Source organism: Corvus brachyrhynchos, unplaced genomic scaffold (assembly GCF_000691975.1).
Source record: "Corvus brachyrhynchos isolate BGI_N302 unplaced genomic scaffold, ASM69197v1 scaffold439, whole genome shotgun sequence".
Taxonomy (NCBI): domain Eukaryota; kingdom Metazoa; phylum Chordata; class Aves; order Passeriformes; family Corvidae; genus Corvus; species Corvus brachyrhynchos.
The window spans coordinates 2067-20065 of NW_008239764.1; the positions used below are offsets into that span (position 1 = coordinate 2067).

Genomic DNA, 17999 nt, shown 5'->3' on the forward strand with positions numbered 1-17999 from the left:
AGACCTCTCTCTCTCTTATTCTGTCATACTCTGTATTGTTCTGTCTTTTCACTCCTTTTTCTTTCTCCCTCTTCCTCCCCCCTCCCTCTTTATCCCTCTCAATCTCTCATATGCCCCTGTTGTTCTCTTTCCCCTTTCCTGGTTTTCTCTCTGTCTCTTTCTCTTGCTTGCTTTCCCCCTTTTATTCTGTTTCACTTTTTCTCTCTCTCTCCCTCCCCACCCCCCCATGTTTCTTTCTGACAAAACTGCGAGCACTCCCCTCTTTTACAGTCTTGCGTTCTGTCTCTTGGTGTCTCTCTGTCTCTTTTTGTCTCTCTTCCCCCCCCCTTTTTCCCCCTCACCCCACTTGCTCTCTTCTCCTTTTCTTTCTCTTGCACACACACTTCATCCTCTTTGTGCACTCTTCCTCTTCTGCACACATTCTCCTTCCCTCACACATGCACTCTCTCCCTTCCTAGAATTGTGCTCTTGAGTTTGCATTTTCTCTTTCTTTCAGAGTAAGACAAAATTTTACTGTAGTATCTATTTAGAAAAGAAAATACTCTGGTCATGTGCAGCACAGGGTAATGTCAAATTGTTGAGAGTGTTTGTAAGAGTTTTCTAAGACACAGTGAGCTAAAATTGTACAGTGATTCAGTTTCACTTCCTTGGACTACATGAGAGAAATAAAAAGACTTTTGTCCCCAGCAGCTACAGACTCATCATAAGGAATATGCAGGACTCATGCTGCTATTTGTCTGTTCTATTTGAGATGCCTATACAGCTCTTTTGTATCACCTGTGAAATGGGTTTTCCATGACATTCTGGGGAGAGGTAGATTGATAAAGATTAATTTTAAATGGATGTTTTGATAATTTCTAAGCATGGATCTGTGTGTGACTGGGGCTGTGAGGAGATCTGGGGGTAGCATCCAGCTGACTCACCTACATTCCTGATAGAAGATATGAACTATTCTACAAACCTTAATTACTATATAATATTTAGCAAACTTTCAGGGTTAAATGTTACTGTGCTCTTTTAGAAAAACTTAAGGCAAAAGAGTCTACAAAAGCTGAGGCATTTTTTAGTAGATAAAAAGGGGATTTTATTAGTTCTGTCATCCTGCTTAGCTTAAAGGATTTGGGAGGAATGGCAGGGGTTGTGGAATAGAAGGTGGCATGTCCTATATGTCCTTTACTGGACTTGAATCCCTGAGTGCAAAGGTTACTCCATAACATTTAAACCTTGTTATTTATTTTCTCTGTGTGCATGCATATACTTTTGTGCATGAAAAGAGGAATCTAAATTTAAAAGCATGGGAGGTTTGATCCACAGCTTTATATATAATTTAACCCTGAAGAGCTTCACAAGTTGTAAAGTGGTGTTCTGCACCTATCTTAAAAATTCATTAATCATGGGGGGGGAGGTGTGTGAAGGTGGCACCAGTCATATTTTCCTAGCCATGCCAGACAAGCTTTGAGTATCTATGTTAATATTATATTTCTCTCTTGTCCTTTAGCACTTTGCTACCTATTTCAAAACTTGTTGTATTTAAGCAAGAAAATTGGATAATTTTCTCAGTATGCTGAGAAATGGACCATGGATAGAAACATTGTTCTAGCAGTCTTCTTTCTTCCAGCTGCAGAAGAGTACTGTGTGCAATTTGTTTTCTCTCCCCTTGCATCTTTGAACTTTTCTCAAGGAAACATAGGACCTCTTGGTTGCAAATGGCTCTCTTTTGTCTTTCTGGATTCCTAAGTTTTTTATTGTTTCCCCTGCCTCACCTTCCCAATCATTGGGCTGGAGACAGGAATAAAAGGTGTGAAGTTTCAAGGCCAATTTTATTCAAGAAATCAGAGTATATAATGATAACAGCCTCAAACTTGCAATCACATCCCTCAGAAGTTTAAAAATATTGCCTGTGATTTCTCTCTTCAGCTGATGTCAGCCTTTTTTTCTTTCTCATGCACACTTAATAAGAGGAAGATGAAATCAGTAGTAAGACATTTTATATATTGCAAAAAGAAAAAATCGGCAGGGGATAGTTAATGGGAAGGTGTACCTATTGTGCTCATTTGGTTGTTTTAGTGTATTTTACAGTTTGTCTTCTGTTTTGTCTCTTATTTCAACAAAATGAAAACAGAGCTCGGAAGTAAGTTGTATGAGTTGTTCCTCCCTAAATTTGCAGAATTTACTACAGTTTGCATGCAAAAAAAGTCTTTATTTGTGAACTTCAGTGGTCTGATTGCTGCCATGGACACACAATCCAGAATCATAATCTTTTGCTGTGATAAGTGAAGTACATAAAAATTAAAAAAATGTTTCATATTTCCTTGTAATAAATTTAAGTACAAACACCTGCCATTTTAATTTTAATTTGGCTGCTGCAGCTAAAGACTTACCGCTACCTAGAGATGTGTTTTCCAGTCTGTGCCATATATATATATAAATGAGAACCCACTTATACTTCAGAGATAAATTGCTTATTTTTTAAAATCACATCTAAAAATCACTCGTGTAGTAGTTAATCTGAAAAACATCGAGTTTGATTCAGGGAACACCTAGGAAAGGTCAATTGCATATCTTTCACAGTATGTGCATCACTAATTAATAATAATGCAGTTATCTAAGCATTAAAGAGAAAATGTACCCCTGATTCTTTCATATTTTATAGAGCAGTCCAATTTAAATAGTGCATTGGAAACATCTGTCTCATGTAAGTTTTAAATGTAAGCATATTTAAATTCACAAATATTCAGAGTGGTAAGAAAATTAAATGTATCCACAAGTATGTTGGTTATTTGGCTGCTGGTCAGATGGAAGATCTGTTTAAATGTAATGAGAAACTCACTTATCACTGTATTTCTATCAGGTTAAAACAACTGCTAATTCAATCCATTTCTGACAGAGCAGGGCTAATACCTGTATCTAGTCATGTGGGCATGGGAAGATTCTTGATTAGTCACAACATTAATGACAAAAATCATTTGTTTTGTTTCTTCCTATATCTACTTATAACAACACTGACGCTTTGAGGAACATGTTGGCTTTCATATAGTCTGGATAAATTATGTCCCCTTTTGAATGCAACTTTACCCATGGCAAACAATAGTCTCAAGGACATGACATTTCTCTGCATTTTTTCTTTTGCGGTGTTGAAGACGCATGTTTCTCATTGTACTAGACACATGACCAATTCTGACTTTATACAAAGCACTTGAGGCATTGTCCATGCAGTTATCTGCTCTTGTAAGTTTTACGCATGCTTTTAAAAAGTCCTAAGATGACCACACAGGTGCACATGTGCACACACAAAAATCTGACTTAAAATTCCACTTTTTAGATTAAGAAGTGTAAAAATGGAACAAAGGAAACTGAATGATCAAGCCAACACTTTGGTGGACCTGGCAAAGGTTAGTGGGCAATTATTGTTGCTTTGAATCAACATTTACCCTGTCCAAATGAAGAGCTCATAAGTGAAAATGTTATGAACTATACATGCAAATATTGTTAACAACTTTGTTAATTCTAGAAAATGCAAACATATTTGCTTTGGGTTAACAATTATTAAGTGAAACATCTCGTTTATGGCTCTGATCAAGGTTTGAATGTATCTTTTATTTTTTGAACATTTGGAAAATATTTCATAACTGAAGGGCTGATCCTGAGAGAAGCTGAAGCAGACTGCAGTAACCATGGCAAAAGCTTAGGTTGAACTTTGACTAGGAAATGTTTGTGTAGTCCTGTATAATAAAGAGGTGTGCCGGTTTGGTCAAATTTAGAAATATATCCTCTCAGAAAAGGCACAACCACCCCTCCCCCACCAGGTTTGGGAAAAAATAAATTTTCCTTGAAGGAAAGTGAAAGAGATAAAAACTATTTATTTAACAAACACACGGGAAAAGAATAATAATGCTAAATAATAAAACCCCTCGCCCAGCTGAGAGAAACCTGGAAAAATTTCAGAGTCCTTCCGTAGATCTCTCTCTCCCCCTCCTTGGAGCTGGGACGGGGTGGTGGGCTCACCTCCAGGGCCAACGCCTCAGTGGAAAGTCCTCCCAATGTATCCTGATGTTGAAACCGTCCAGCAGAGAGAAAAAGGAAAAAAACGAAGTCCCAGGAAAACAAAAGTTCAACTCTCTGAAGGAAAAAGAGCTGAGGGAAAAAAACTGCCAAAAGGTGGCTGGAAAGAAAAGCAAGCTGGGTGCTTCCCTTCCTTCTCGCTCTCCTGCCACAGCTGAAAAAAAAGTCTCTATCTCTGTGTGACCTTGAACAAGCTGCAAACTGCTTTGAAAAAGTTTTGCTCAGTTTTTCCTCCCCCCTCTCAGGCTCAGTTTAAAGGCATAGAAAGGTACAAAAATTAATTTCTGGGCATAGGGCAGCGATATGGGATACACATCATAAAGTCACCCTAAGACAAAAGGTTTCTTGTCAGACTATGCTGTGAGGGACTATAGTTCACTGGCCTTCACACAGACGGAACTTAGGGGTTGTGGTTTTTCATTTCTGTTCTCTTATGAAGCAGTGACTTTAGACAAATAACTAAGGTCTGTATTTGTTCCAAGTTTTTATAATGAATAATATCTGCCCACTTGGCTGATATAAGGATTTGTTATTCTTTTTTAAAGCTATTTGAGATCAACTAAAAGAGACTATTAAATTGCACACACACTCACATGATAAGGTGATAAGGAAGATAACAGATACATATTTTATAATAAACAGAGGTGGTTTCTCTTCCATGGTAGCCACTCTGGATTTTTAATTTCCATACCCTTCCATTTTCCCACACTCATTCCTTCCCAAATCACCTAGACTCCTCCCTTTCCTGGCCTTCCCTAAATATCCTGAGTCCTGTGCAATCCCAAAATACTCTTCCCCTGCCTCCTATCACGTCCCATACCCCAAGGCAGCAACACCCCTCAGTCGAAAACATGTTCCAACATTGACTCATCCTCATGAGTTTCACATAAGGGCATTGGGGCTGAGGGTCTCCTCAGACAACTCTGTAAGAGGCCTGGACAGGGAGTTCCTTCCTCTGAATCCTTAATCTGGGTTCCTACATGCCTTTGCAGGACCCAGCAAGCAGGCATGCAGCAGCATGGTGACCACCTGGCAGAAAGCCATGTCCTGTTTCTCCTGAGCTTCTAGCACCCAGTATAAGTTCAACCAATGCAGTCACACAGACAGAGCTCCTGTCAAAGCATGTGACCACACAAGCTTCAGATTATGGGGTGTGTACAAGGATATTCCTGGAAATAAAGGGTGATGGTAAATGCCTGTGGGAAGTGTGACCAGGTAGATTAACTGCTCTGCCTGGTGGCCCAGCTTCAGGAGGAGGTGGGCAGACTGAGGAGTCCAAGGAGATTAGCCAAGCTGTGCTCTGCCATCTCTGGTACACAGAAGTCAACTCAGCATGGTGACTATGGAGGTAGGTCCAAGATCTGTTCTGTACCAGGAGGAAGAAAGCATTACAAGGGATAGGGAGGGGTGGAGGCAAGTTACTGCATGGAGCTCTAAGAGGAACCCCTCCTTACCCTTTCAGCTACCTTTGCAAAATAAGTATGAGAACCTGGGTATGGTAGATGAAGTGCATAATGAGATAGAAGAGGAGTAACCTATGCAAGCACTCTCACCAAGATCAGGTCAACCAACCCACAAGACCTGCATTAAGAGCACTGCTGAGAAAAAAACAATGGCAAGTTATGGTCATTGGTGACTCCTGAGTAAAACAGAAGCACTGATTTGCAGAATCAATGCTCTTTTCAGGGAAGTTTGCTGCCTCCCTGGGGCCTGAATCAGGGATATCACCAGACAACTGAAGGACTTAGCATAGCTTTTGGCCTATTACTCAGTCTGGTTCTTTCGTGTTGCAACAAAAAGTCCAAGGTCAATCAAAAGAGATTTCAGGGCCCTGGAAAGAGTTCTAAAAGATTCAGGGGCACAGGTAGTGTTTTCCTCGATCCCTCCAGTAATGGGGAGAGACTTTGGAAAAAATAGACAAACCCAAAATACCAATACCTGTGACTTTGCATTTGTGGACACTGAAATTGTAAGGGAACAATTGTATCAGCTGAATGTTCATAAATCCACGGGCCCTGCTGGGATGGATCCTGGAGTACTAAAGGAGCTAGCAGAAGTTATGGCAGGATCCATCTCGATCATCTACCCAAGATCTTGGGAGTCTGGGGAGGTCCCTGATGAATGGAAGCTAGCCAATGTTATTCCAGTTTTCAAGAAGGGTGTGAGGAAAGACACTGGAAACTACAGACCTGTTAGTCTACCCTCAGTACCTAGAAAAATTATGGAGAAGATCATACTGGGTACCATTGAAAGGCATTTAAAGGACAATGCAATCATCAGGCACAGTCAACATGGGTTCACAAAGGGAAAGTCACGTTTAACTAGTGATAAGGTCATCCGCCTAGTGGATGAAGGGAAGGCAAGTGATGTAGTTTTTCTGGACTGTTTACTAGTGGTATTCCTCAGGGCTCAATTCTAGGGCCAGTTCTATCAATGATCTGAATGCAGGAGCTGAATGCACCATTAGCAACTTTGCTGATAATACCAAACTGGGAGGTGCTGTTGAATCTTTTGAGGGATGAGAGACCTTGCAGATGGATCTAGATTGGAGGATTGGGCAGTCATCAATGGCATGACATTTAACAAGACCAAATGATGGATTCTGCACCTGGGATGGAGTAACACTGGGCACAATTATAAATTGGGAGAGGAGTGTCTTGAGAGCAACGCTGCAGAAAGGGATCATAGAATCATAGAATCATAGAATCATAGAATATGCTGATTTGGAAGGGACCCTCAAAGATCATTGAGTCCAACTGGCCCTGCACAGCACCATCCCCAAGAGTCACACCATGTGCCTGAGAGTATTGTCCAAACACTTCTTGAATTCTGTCAGGCTTGGTGCAGTAACCACTTCCCTGGGGAGCCTGTTCAAGTGCCCAACCACCCTCTGGGGGAAGAACCTTTTCCTGATGTTGAAACTAAACCTCACCTGACTCAGCTTCTTGCCATTTCCTTGAGTCCTGTCACTGGCCATGAGAGTGAAGAGATCCGTATCCCCCCCACCGCTTCCCCTCATGAGGAAGTTGTAGACGGTGATGAGGTCTCCCCTCAGTCTCTGCTTCTCCAGGCTGAACAGGTCAAGTGCCCTCAGCTGTTCCTCATATGGTTTCCCCTCAAGGCCCTTCACCATCCTTGTTGCCCTCCTTTGGATACTCTCTAATAGCTTTGTATCTTTCTTATATTGTGGTGCCCAAAACTGCCTCCAGGACTCAAGGTGAGACTGCACCAGTGCAGAGCAGAGCGGGACAATCCCCTCCCTTGCCTGGCTGGCGATGCTGTGCCTGATGCTCCCCAGGACACAGATGTCCCTCCTGGCTGATGCCTTAAGAGGCCTTCTAGAAACAGAGAGTAGACAGGGGTAAGGGAATAAAAGAGGTATTTATTTGAAAGGCCTTCAAAGGTACACCCTGGGGAGCCTGAAGCTATTCTCAAAATGGACCCCAAGCTGGACCACAGGTCATGAGTTCTTCACTCTTTTATAGGTTTGGTTCATTTGCATATCAGAGTTAATTCTCCAATTAAAGCTTCAGTTTTCCCCTCAGCTTACCCCTCCCCTTAGTGGCTCTTTAGTTTATACTTTTGGCCTAGGACAGTCTTGGTGTCCTTGGAAAGCAGGCCCAGAGAGGCTTTGTTATATCTACCTAGCATGAGAGCAGAAATTAACAGGCTACAAGAAACTTTCAGAGTTACACACTAAGCAGTACAGAATCTGAAAAATATAAAAGTTAAAACCTAAGGCATCATGGCTGCCAGGGCACACTGCTGACTCATATTCAACTTGCCATCGACCAGGACCCCCAGGTCCCTTTCCGCAGCACTGCTCTCCAGCCTCTCATTCCCTACTCTATACACACAACCAGGGTTGTCCTGTCCCAGATATAGAATCTGGCACTTGCCCTTGTTAAATTTCATAGAGTTCATAAACTTTATACCGTTGGATCTGGGGGTGCTGGTTGACAGCAGGCTCAGTATGAGTCAGCAGTGAGCCCTGGCAGCCAAGAGGGCAAACTGCATCCTGGGGTGCATTAAACACAGCATAACCAGCCAGTCAAAAGAGGTGATTATCCCACTGTATTCAGCGTTGGTGCAGCCTCACCTTGAGAACTGTGTGCAGTTCTGAGCCCCACAATTTAAGAAGGATATGAAGTTACTTGGTGTTGGAGACTGAAATGTTATAATTTATGACTTAAACGTCTTCATGAAGGACTTTTGCCTATTATAGCAAAACTGTATAAAAGCTGCAGAGAAAACCACCACACCCTGACTAAGGCCCTGGATCAAGCTTAGCACCTTCGGGCTGGAGACCACAGTCCCAGGGCTATCAGCTGCTAGGCTCAAACAGACCCTCACACCAAAGGGTGGTGGGGAGGAGAGGTTTTGGGTGTGTAGTAAAAAGCCTCTGGTCAGAGGCAGTGAATGCCCATCCTCTGCTGTGCAAAGGAGCCCAGCTGCAGGGGCCCCTTCATCCCAGGAAAAGCCGCGTCCATGTGAAGGACAGCAGAGGGGCTGTCGTGGCCTATCAAAGGTCCCCCCCAAAGGGGTCCCCAGACCCTGCACCAGAGCACTGCAACATGATGCAACAGATCCACAATGTTGCAAGGGACAGTGTCAAACTTGCCCTCCCCGTGGGAGGCATGTGGGCGTTCCCACCTGGCGCAAACATATATTAATCCATGAGATTCTAAACTTTTCAGCAGTGGGTGGCGGGGGACCCTCACTGCAGTGGTACCGTCCCGTGGCTAGCACTTGTCCTGGTACCATGCAAACTGCTTCTTGCTCTGAGTGGGACAGATGGAGTCCGATCGCAGCGCATGGGGGAACGGGCAAATCCCCAGTTCAGGTTCGCCTCGCACCCTGATGGCTGATGCGCGCCGAGGAGGTAGGGAAAAGCGGAGGGCCTCTTGTGGGAGAAGAGAGTTTATTCCAGGGCAAGAGCCCACGAGGACAGAGAGAGCGAGAACACAGCCAGGCAAGGCAGTTTATACCCCGACAAGCAGGCGTGGAAAACACACAGTAACCAATGAAACATCAGCTAGGGGGTGTTACCGGGGCAGGGAGAAGAGATTACAGCCAATGGAGGAAGGGGTAGGCGGGGAGGAGTAACATGGACTAATCAGATGCTCAATAATTTAGAGCTTGCCCTGGGTCACTCTGGGAAAGCAGCTGGATATGGGGGAAGGGAGATATGCAGCTGAAAGGTAAGGCACAGATTTATGTATTTTTCCCAGCCTTATGAATGCTCAGGGCTTTTGGGGCTGGCCCTGGGGATGGTCATGGTTCACTGCAACACCTCACCACCAAGAAGACCATATGGAGGGGAGCAATGAGACGTCATTGGGACCCTCGGAAGGGTGATATGTATCTACCTAACCCCTTTCACTCCCTTCCTTCCTTCCTCTCCTTCTTTCTTTCTCTCTTTCTTTCTGTGCCGGCTTGGCCAAATTTAGAAATACATCCTCTGAGAGAAGGCAGGCTACAACCACCCCTCCCCCACCAGGTTCGGGAAAAAATAAATTTTCCTCGAAGGAAAGTGAAAGAGATAAAAACTATTTCTTTAACAAACACACGGGGAAAGGATAATAATGCCAAATAATAAAATCTCTCACTGTGGAGAAAAACTTGGGAAAGTGTTAGAGTCCTCCCTTTGGTCTCCCTGGAACTGGGACTTGGCCCAGGGCCAGGCCCTCTGTGCTTGGTGGAAAGTCCTCCCAATGTGTTCTGATATTGAAGCAGTCCAGCAGGAAAGGGAAAAAATCCGAAATTCCAGGGAAAAAAAACTCAACTCTCTGTCTCGCTCCGGAGAAAAAGAAGCTGAAAAACTGGCCAAAAGCTGACTGGAAAGCAGCAAGCCGGGTGCTTCCTCGCTTCCCTGCTGCAGCTGAAAAAACCAGTATCTATCTCTGTGTGACCTTGAACAAGCTGTAAACTGCTTTGAAAAAGTTTTGCTTAGGTTTTCCTTCCCCCTCTCAGGCTCAGTTTAAAGGCATAGAAAGGCACAAGCATTAATTTCTGGGCATAGGGCAGCGATATGGGATACCCATCATAAAGTCACCCCAAGACAGATATGGATCTTTTTTGGATCAGAGACACAAACCAAGATTGCTTTGTTGATACACTCTGCAATATTAGCTTATGTACAGATAACAGCAGAGGCAATGAAGAGTATTTGGGATGTGTATTCACTGTTGTTTGCCTGTCCTGGTCTCAGCTGCTACTTCTGAGGGTTTATTAATAATCACACCCAGCCTGTTGGGGGAACAGGAGGGAATTATTTTTCCCAGTCTTTTACCTGCTTCTCCCCATTCAGGTCAGACACATCACCTTTTGAGAATGTTCATTTCCCTCTGGATGTTAAAGACACCATATTTTTGTTGCTAATTCTGCTATGTCTCCTCTATACGGTCTACAACCCATTTAGAATCGGGGCTGAGATTTCCAGGGAGGTTGCTCAGAGATCTGCCCCATTGGTGGAAAATGTTGAGTGGCATGGAATGTGGGAGGATATAGGCCAGGTCCTGAAGAAATACTTTGCCCCAATAGTTTGGAATTTCCTCCCTGAACAAATACAGAACTCAGCTAAGATAGCAGAATATCTGAAAGAAAATTGCAATGACAGCTCCAAAGAGGGGCAGCTTATTGCACTGTGCTGGGCCCTGGCTAATGCTTATTGCACACTGCTCGATACTGTACAGCAGCACCTACAGACAGAGGGAAAGGAGAACAAATCGGAAGACACCATGGTCATTCAGTCTGCAGTTAAACCAGAAGGGCAGCCTAAGCCAATAGCAGTTCCCTCCATCCAGAGAAGAAAGTATAAAACCAAATCCATTTGCCCAGTGGATGATGACGGGGAGGCAGGACCCTCACAGGAAGCAGAGGAATCAGAACCAGAAATAATCATCAAATCTTTGTCCTTAGAAAGTCTCTGCAATTTCAGGAAAGACCTCACCTGACGACCCAACAAGTCTATATTGAGCTTGTTGATCTGAGTCTGGGACACTGCAGGTGATGGTTCAGTTTTGGACGGTATTAAAGCAAGGCACTTGGGATCTCTGTTGCATCATGTGGGTATCAATCAGGGGATCATGAGGAGGCCCGAACCCCTCAGCCTCTGGACACAACTCTTGGCCAGTGTGAAGGAGAGATACCTTTTCCCAGAAGATCTCCAGCTGCAGCAAGGCCCTTGGAAGACCATGGAGCAACAAATCCAATGCTTGCAAGAACGGGCTGTGATAGAGATCCTTTTCTCAAATGATGACAAAACCACTAAGAGTCCAGACCTGGTAAAATGTACAACACTGACGTGGCTCAAACTAGCACTACACAGGCATACTCTCATTTCCTAGCATCACTGCAGTGGAATAAGGAAAATGAGACAGTGGGTACTATGACTTCCTCTCCTTAGCCATTCAGGCACAGGGAGGGGCTTCCTCTGCCCATTGCAGGTGATTTAAAGAAGGCTTTAGGGAGCGTGGCGACCAGGAGTGGGCAAACAGAGGCATGACACATCTTTGAGGGCATTGCATGGCAGTTTGCACAGGCAGGGGAAGCAGGCAGGGTTTCAGCCATCCTCCTGGTAGTGGGGTTTTATTTTGTGTTGGGGTTTTGTTTGGTTGGTTTCGGGTTTTTTTTCCTCAGCAATGGTCTCCAAATGATCAAAAGCTATAGCTAGTAAAAGTGTACCAACCCAAACAGAACCCCTCAAGAAGGACACTTCTGTCAAGTCCCTTCGTGCAAGGAATGAGCCTGTCAGTAGTACCAGGGGATGGTGCAAAAGATGCCTGCATGTAGTGCGAACAGGTGAATGATCTGCTCTGTCTGGTGGTGGAGCTTAAGGAGGAAGTAGAAAGACTAAGGAGTATTAGGGAAAGTGAAAGGGAAATAGACTGGTGGATTTTCACCCTTTTAACCCTGAGAGAAGCCCATCAGGAGTCAGAGGACTCCCATGCCTCTTACCATCAGGCAGAAGGAGGATACCTAGCAGATGAAGGGGAGTGGAAATGGGTCCCTACTCAGGGAGTTAATAAAAATTCCTCCTGACCCCCATCACCTACCCAGGTGCCACTTCAGAATAGGTATGAGGCCCTGGATCCAGAGGGTCAGCCAGATGGCATCGAAGAAAATAATTTTCCCAGTGAGCCTCCCAATTATACTTCGTCTGTCCGACGGATCACTACCTCTAGCATTAAAAAGAAAAGAAGGGTAGTCGTGGTAGGTGATTCCCTTCTGAGGGGAATAGAGTGTCCCGTATGTCGACTGGACCCATCCCACAGGGAGGTCTGCTGCCTCCCTGGGGCCTGGGTACAGGATATCACTGGGACACTCCCTTAACGTATTCAGCCCTCTGCTTATTACCCACTGTTGACACTCCAGGATGGCAGTGATGAGCTTCAAAAGAAGAGCACCAGGGCAATTAAAAGGGACTTCAAGGCTCTAGGTCGATTGGTTGATGGGGCAGGAGCACAGGTGGTGTTCTGCTCAGTCCCTTCAGCTGCAGGGAGTTTGAGAAAGGAGAAAATCATCCAAATTCTCCTGGAAGCTGGTTTTGTCATCAAGTAGAGCGAAGTCAAGGGACCTGCTCTTTTTCTCTCTTTCTCTCTCTCTCTCTCTTTCTCTCTCTATTTCTCTCCCTTTTTCCCTCTTAAAATATATCACTTTTTTTGGTACCAACATCTAACCTCGTTTGGTTTTAATGAAGTTTTGCGGTATATTTTGAACCTTTCTAGGTTCAATCCGTTTTATTCACAGACTTAGTTTTCTTTGCTCTTCTGTATTTAAACTGGTTTGTAACACTTGGATGCATCCAAAGGAGGGCAAGTTGGTAAAAGGCATGTCCTGTGAGGAGCAGCTAAGGACACTGGTGTTGTCTAGTTTGGAGAGAAGGGGGATGAGTGGTGACCTCTACAGCTTCCTGAGGAGAGCAAATGGAGAGGGAGTTGCTGATCTCTTCTCCCTGGTATCCAATGACAGGATGGATGGGAATAGTTGAAAGCTGCATCAGAAGAGGTTCAGAGTGGACATTAAGAAGCGTTTCATTACTGAAAGGGTGGTCAAACACTGGAACAGGCTTCTTAGAGAAAGTAGTTGGTGCCTGTGGATGCTAAAAGGCAGGAGCAGAGGAATTTTCCAGCTGCTGAAGCATTTGTGAAGTTTTTCCTTTCTCATGCTTTAGCTGAGAAACAGAGAAAGACGGTTTGGTAAACTATCCACAGGTGCAGGATGTTGTGAGAGCAATGGAATTGTTTTCAGTCTTGTGAGAATAATATTTTGAAATGGGTGGTTATACCCCTCAGCCACTCACTGTGGTGGGTGACTAGCCAAGGGGCCAATCACATAAATTCTCTTTTGAGGGTTAGATCCACCCCTCGATCTCGTGCCCACTTATAGGTGGCATCTCTGCCCTGATGGCCTGAGGCATCATGGGCCCATCGAGCTAGGAACAACTCTCCCTTGTGTTTCCAGTCCAAGTCTACCTGTGACACTTCTATCTTTGCAGCCTGATCTACCTGTTTGTTGTTTTGGTGTTCCTCATTAGCCTTACTCTTGGGGACATGGGCATCTACATGGCGGACTTTCACAACCAGCTTTCTTACTCGAGCAGCCATGTCTTTCCACTCTTCAGCAGCCCACATTATTTTTCCCCTACACTGCCAATTAGCTTTTTCCCTGTTTTCTAACCATCCCCACAGAGCATTGGCTACCATCCATGAATCAGTGTAGAAGTATTGCTTTGACCATTTCTCTCTTTCAGCAATGTCCAGGGCTAGTTGAACAGCTTTGAGTTCAGCGAGTTGGCTTGATCCACCTTCTCCTTCAGTAGCTTCTGCAACCCGTCGTGTGGGACTCCATACGGCTGCTTTCCACTTTCGTTTCGACAAGAACGGTCGGTGAAAAGAGGGTAGCGTGTGTCTTCTGATGGCAGTTGGTTGTACGGTGGAGCTTCTTCAGCACGTGTCACTTGTTCTTGTTCTTCTTCATCAGTGAGACCAAAGTTTTCACTTTCAGGCCAGTTTGTGATTAATTCCAAATCCCAGGGCGATTCAGTTTTCCGATAAAGGCGCGCTGTGTGATGAGAGCAATCCATTTGCTCCATGTGGCATTGGTGGCATGGTGGGTAGAGGGAACCTCTGCTTTGAACATCCACCCCAGCACCGGTAGTCTGGGTGCCAGGAGGAGTTGAAAAATCTCTCTGAGACGGCTTGGACTTCTTCATAGGCTGCTAAGATTTTTTCTCTGTTGGACTGTATTTGGCTTTGGATTCTCTGTAGTTTTGACTCCAAAATCCCAGTGGTCGACCTCGAGTCTCACCAGGCACTTTCTGCCAAAGGCTCCAGGACAGACCATGGCTCACGGCTGCAGAGTAGAGCACATTCTTTACTTCTGGTCCTGTCCTGACTGAGCCAAGGGGTGATTAGCAAGACCCACTCACTGTTCAACAGTCCCATCTGGCCTGTGCACAAATCGGAAGGAGAATGGAGATTGTCAGTGGACTATCGTGCCTTGAATGAAGTGACTCCATCATTGAGCGCTGCAGTGCCGGACATGTTGGAGCTCCAGTGCGAGCTGGAGTCCAAAGCAGCGAAGTGGTATGCTACCATTGACATTGCTAATGCATTTTTCTCCATTCCTTTGGCACCCGAGTGTAGGCCTGAGTTTGCCTTCACCTGGAGGGGCGTGCAGTACACCTGGAATCGATTGCCTCAGGGGTGGAAGCACAGTCCCACCATCTGCCATAGACTGATCCAGACTGCACTAGAAAAGGGTGAGGCTCCAGAACATCTGCAGTACATTGATGACATCATTGTGTGGGGGAACACCGCAACCGAAGTGTTTGAGAAAGGGGAGAAAATCATCCAAATTCTCCTGGAAGCTGGTTTTGTCATCAAGTAGAGCGAAGTCAAGGGACCTGCTCTTTTTCTCTCTTTCTCTCTCTCTCTCTCTTTCTCTCTCTATTTCTCTCCCTTTTTCCCTCTTAAAATATATCACTTTTTTTGGTACCAACATCTAACCTCGTTTGGTTTTAATGAAGTTTTGCGGTATATTTTGAACCTTTCTAGGTTCAATCCGTTTTATTCACAGACTTAGTTTTCTTTGCTCTTCTGTATTTAAACTGGTTTGTAACACTTGGATGCATCCAAAGGAGGGCAAGTTGGTAAAAGGCATGTCCTGTGAGGAGCAGCTAAGGACACTGGTGTTGTCTAGTTTGGAGAGAAGGGGGATGAGTGGTGACCTCTACAGCTTCCTGAGGAGAGCAAATGGAGAGGGAGTTGCTGATCTCTTCTCCCTGGTATCCAATGACAGGATGGATGGGAATAGTTGAAAGCTGCATCAGAAGAGGTTCAGAGTGGACATTAAGAAGCGTTTCATTACTGAAAGGGTGGTCAAACACTGGAACAGGCTTCTTAGAGAAAGTAGTTGGTGCCTGTGGATGCTAAAAGGCAGGAGCAGAGGAATTTTCCAGCTGCTGAAGCATTTGTGAAGTTTTTCCTTTCTCATGCTTTAGCTGAGAAACAGAGAAAGACGGTTTGGTAAACTATCCACAGGTGCAGGATGTTGTGAGAGCAATGGAATTGTTTTCAGTCTTGTGAGAATAATATTTTGAAATGGGTGGTTATACCCCTCAGCCACTCACTGTGGTGGGTGACTAGCCAAGGGGCCAATCATGTAATTTCTCTTTTGCAATCCATGCTATAAAAGATGGGGTTTTGGCATTAAAGGGGTTGGCTTCAACCATCTTCTCTGACCTGAAGTTATGTTGTTTTTTGCCGTCCCTGCGCAACAGCAACAGGTGCCCATGCCTGTCAGTTTTTAAGATGCATTTGGACAATGCCCTTAATAGCATGCTTTAACTTTTGGTCAGCCCTGATGTGGTCAGGAAATACGACAAGATGATTGTTGTAGGTCCTTTCCAACGGAACTATTCTATTTGATTCAATTCTATTCTGCCTCTGTGCCCGTGGAGATGGGCCGGTTATGGACTGCTGGCTCCTTTTATGGGCCTGAGAGTAGCCAGTATTATTCAGATCCCCCACCCATCACTGTCTGTCTCTGCTCATTTGTGGGTGTGCAGATTAGAATTTTATCACATAACCTAACACACACTACTTGACTGTTGTTAAATGTTGCGTTTTAAAAAAACATAAAACAATAACAAGATTTGCAGTGCTGAGCTGAGAGCATTCCATGCTTCACATTAGACTGCAATATATAACAGTTATTTTATATGAACTTAATTTGAATCTTCATTAGAAATATTTATACACTTTTCCCAAGGGTTTCTCATACGAATGTCTTCAGGCACCTCAAAACCCAGATCAATTTAAAGTGCAACATCAAAGCAAACTTTCAGTGTTTGTTCCTCTTTTGTAGTAGAGAAACACCTGACAACTTCACTTACTGAAAATACATTTCACTCTGCTTCTGGCAACTGATAAGGACTTTTCAGATATTATTAAGTGTAGATTTGTTTTCTTTCAACAATTATGCTATCATCTTGATACAGGACAGAGAAAATGCATTATAGACACTTATCTGATATTGCTGTGCTTTAAACTTCCAGTAGTCATTCAATTAATGTTTCATTCCTTTATAATGGATTATAAACTTCAGTCAGTTTATATACTGAATTATGACCAGTTATTTTAAATTTTGATTATGTCTAATCTGAAGTCTCAATCTACAAGAGGGAGAAATCCAGTCATTAGTTTTAGTAATTTCCCTGCATTAATTATAAAAGAAACAAATGGAAGTCAAATAGAAACTTACAGACTTTATGAATTAACATACTTCAGATTTCATTTGTACTAAGCATTATGACATTTTAAAGTTTACCCGATTGACTTTCTGTTACCAAACACCATTTTGCAGAGGACAGATAGATAGGGGAAGGTAGAAGTAGAGGAGCATACACTTGTTTTTACTCCTTGCTCTACATTTCAAAAACAATCCACTCAACTACTCTTATTACAACAGGTTCAAGCACAGTATAAGGAGAAAACAAGATAATTGTTTTCTATTTAAAAGTATGAAGGTGTTTAAAAATCAGAGGAAAAGGAAAAAAGTGAAGGGTGCATCACCGTGCTTTGAAAGCTTTGTTCTCCTTGTGGCCTTACACAACTAATCCTATTCACAAATCTTCTGATGGTGAATTTCTAAGCATCTAAACTTCTAAAAGGGTCAGGCGTTTCATCAAATTCAATAAGAGCTTGACATTTAAAATGCAACTCACAATATCAATGTTACATTTCTGCTCAACAAATTTATCACCAGTAGGGTCTGTCATACATCTGCAAGTAAAATTATTTCAAAAGACTAGATCTTGTTAGAATACTCATATCTTCTTTTTGTGAAATGCAAAAGCATTTAAGATAAGAAACCTTGTTGAGTTGCACTGCATGTTACAACATCTGTAAGATGTCTCTAAACCTTTTTTACATCCTTCTACTTTCAGACTCAAAACATCATGTATGACATGATTTCTGACTTAAATGAAAGAAGTGAAGATTTTGAGAAGAGAATTGTTACTCTGGAGACTAAACTGGAAACTCTAATTGGCAGCATTCAAGCTCTCCCTGAACTGATTAGCCAGACAATCAGCCAACAACAGAAGGATCTCCTCGAGGCTCAGATACAAAATTATAAACATGTTGCCTACAGTGCTGAGCGATCATGGTCTTTGTCAAGAAGGAGATCCTCCTCCACAACACCACCAACTTCATCAGAAAGTAGCTAGAAGAGAATAAGTTAATCACCTTTTGCCATCATATGGTCAATATTTTAGCTTTTATTGTAAAACCCTATGGTTCTAATCAGTGTTATCTGGGTTCTGCTGTCAGAATCCTGGAAACCTAGACACAATATTAAAGGCCAAAATGAGTGAAAACTGTTTTCCCCCTCTCCTCTCAGATGCACAGTGAATGCAGTAATCATTGCTA

At 43.6% G+C, this 17999-nt stretch overlaps 1 protein-coding gene across 1 annotated transcript in view; it reads left to right on the top strand.

Moving 5' to 3' along the window:
- Positions 1 to 17797, top strand: part of LOC103621405 (small conductance calcium-activated potassium channel protein 2-like) — a gene marked incomplete at its 5' end in the record, with an annotated part of 19815 nt that extends 2018 nt beyond the window's left edge. The window contains 2 exons of the mRNA XM_008640204.2: positions 3323 to 3392; positions 17516 to 17797. Of these exons, the coding sequence (XP_008638426.2) occupies positions 3323 to 3392; positions 17516 to 17797 (352 nt within the window). The remainder of the gene's footprint in view (positions 1 to 3322; positions 3393 to 17515) is intronic.
- Between the last annotated feature and the right edge of the window lie 202 nt (positions 17798 to 17999).